Source organism: Peromyscus leucopus, chromosome 1 (assembly GCF_004664715.2).
Source record: "Peromyscus leucopus breed LL Stock chromosome 1, UCI_PerLeu_2.1, whole genome shotgun sequence".
Lineage (NCBI taxonomy): Eukaryota > Metazoa > Chordata > Mammalia > Rodentia > Cricetidae > Peromyscus > Peromyscus leucopus.
Window position 1 is genome coordinate 7,323,213 of NC_051063.1, and position 1,719 is coordinate 7,324,931.

The following is a 1,719-nucleotide window of genomic DNA, read 5'->3' on the forward strand; positions in this document are numbered from 1 at the left end:
ATAAAACAGAGTATCCATGGAGTAGATCCTAAAATCACTGCATAGCTACATCTAGTGAGTTAAACTTGGTGCAATTTTCAGAGATGGGAAATACATTAGATAAGCTTTGCTGCTAAAATATAGGAAAGTTAATTGTATGTTCCTAAACTGCTCTTGCTGCCAAGTAACTTTTAGTATATTTTAGACATGTATTTGTTTGTAAGATTTAGCAAACAGCAAATCAGTCATTTGAGGGTTAGTAATATAAATATTATCTTATACCAGGAAACTATAAGAAACCCTAACTTTATAAATTAAAAAACTCTATTAATAATGAAGAAGTGACAATATATATTTGTACTAATCCCAGATATGTGACTTAATTCAGCTGAGTTCTATCCAGGGTAGGCTCCTTCATGCTAGATGATGCTCACATTTTAATTAGAGAACTTGATCATATATAAAATTTCATGGTAAGGTCTATGTAGAATAATTTTTCATTTCCCCCTTTCATTCTAGGAGCCTATCATAATTCCTATATAACACAGATGCAGAATACTTCAGAGATGACTCAGTTTATTCTTTTGGGGTTAACAGATGCTCCAGAGTTACAAGTCCCTTTATTTATCATCTTCACTTTTATTTATTTGACCACACTGCTTGGGAACCTTGGGATGATTATGCTGATTCTCCTGGACTCCAGACTTCACACTCCCATGTACATTTTTCTCAGTAACCTCTCACTGGTAGACTTTGTTTATGCCTCAGCTGTCACTCCCAAGGTAATAGAAGGATTTCTCACAGAACACAAGATCATGTACAATGAATGTGCTGCCCAAATGTTCTTCTTCATAGCCTTTGCAATTATTGAAGTTTTCTTGCTTGCCTCAATGGCTTTTGACCGTTATGTAGCAGTATGTAAACCCTTACATTACACTATCACCGTGACAACTACAAAATGTGCCCTGCTTGTTGCTGGTTGTTATATCAGTGGACTCTTACAATCTTCCATCCATGTTTTCTTCACTTTCCATCTCTCCTTCTGTCATTCCAATGTGATTAACCACTTTTTCTGTGATATTCCGCCATTGCTTGCTATTTCTTGTTCTGATATATATAATAATGAAATTATACTGTTTATGTTGGCTGGGTTCAATGTTACTTTAACTCTACTGGTTATCTTAAGCTCCTACCTACTTATCTTTGTTGCAATACTGAGGATGCGTTCTGCTGAGAGCCGGAAGAAGGCCATTTCCACCTGTTCATCCCACCTCACCACTGTTTCCATCTTCTATGGTACAATAATCTTCATGTACTTACAACCCAGTACTAGTCACTCCATGGACACTGACAAAGTAGCCTCTGTGTTCTACACAATGATCATTCCCATGCTAAACCCTCTTGTCTACAGCCTGAGGAACAAAGAGGTCAAGAATGCCTTCAAGAAGATTGCTGTGAAAGAACTGTCTTCACTACAATTAGTCAATTAAGTATAAGTCTTTGAAAATGATACAAAACTTCAAAGTAGATGTTTATAAATATTTGTTATAATTATTTTTTACTTTAAGTCCTCATAATAGATATTTCATAGATGAAGTATTTTTTATTCATACTTTTAAATTTCTGACTAGGTATAGATAATTTTGGATATTTTATTACTGAAATAAGGTACTTTAATTTTAAAAATCAAATATTTTAATCCTATATATTACAGTGAATTTCTGTTCTATAACTAGTTCC

The 1,719-nt window shown here is 34.1% G+C and overlaps 1 protein-coding gene across 1 annotated transcript; it reads left to right on the forward strand.

Annotated features, from left to right (window-relative positions):
- Positions 1-524: 524 nt before the first annotated feature.
- Positions 525-1,469, forward strand: LOC114684281 (olfactory receptor 5B12-like). Its single transcript, XM_028858788.1, has one exon. The coding sequence runs from the start codon at positions 528-530 to the stop codon at positions 1,467-1,469; it is 942 nt and encodes a 313-aa protein (XP_028714621.1). The 5' UTR covers positions 525-527.
- Positions 1,470-1,719: the final 250 nt, after the last annotated feature.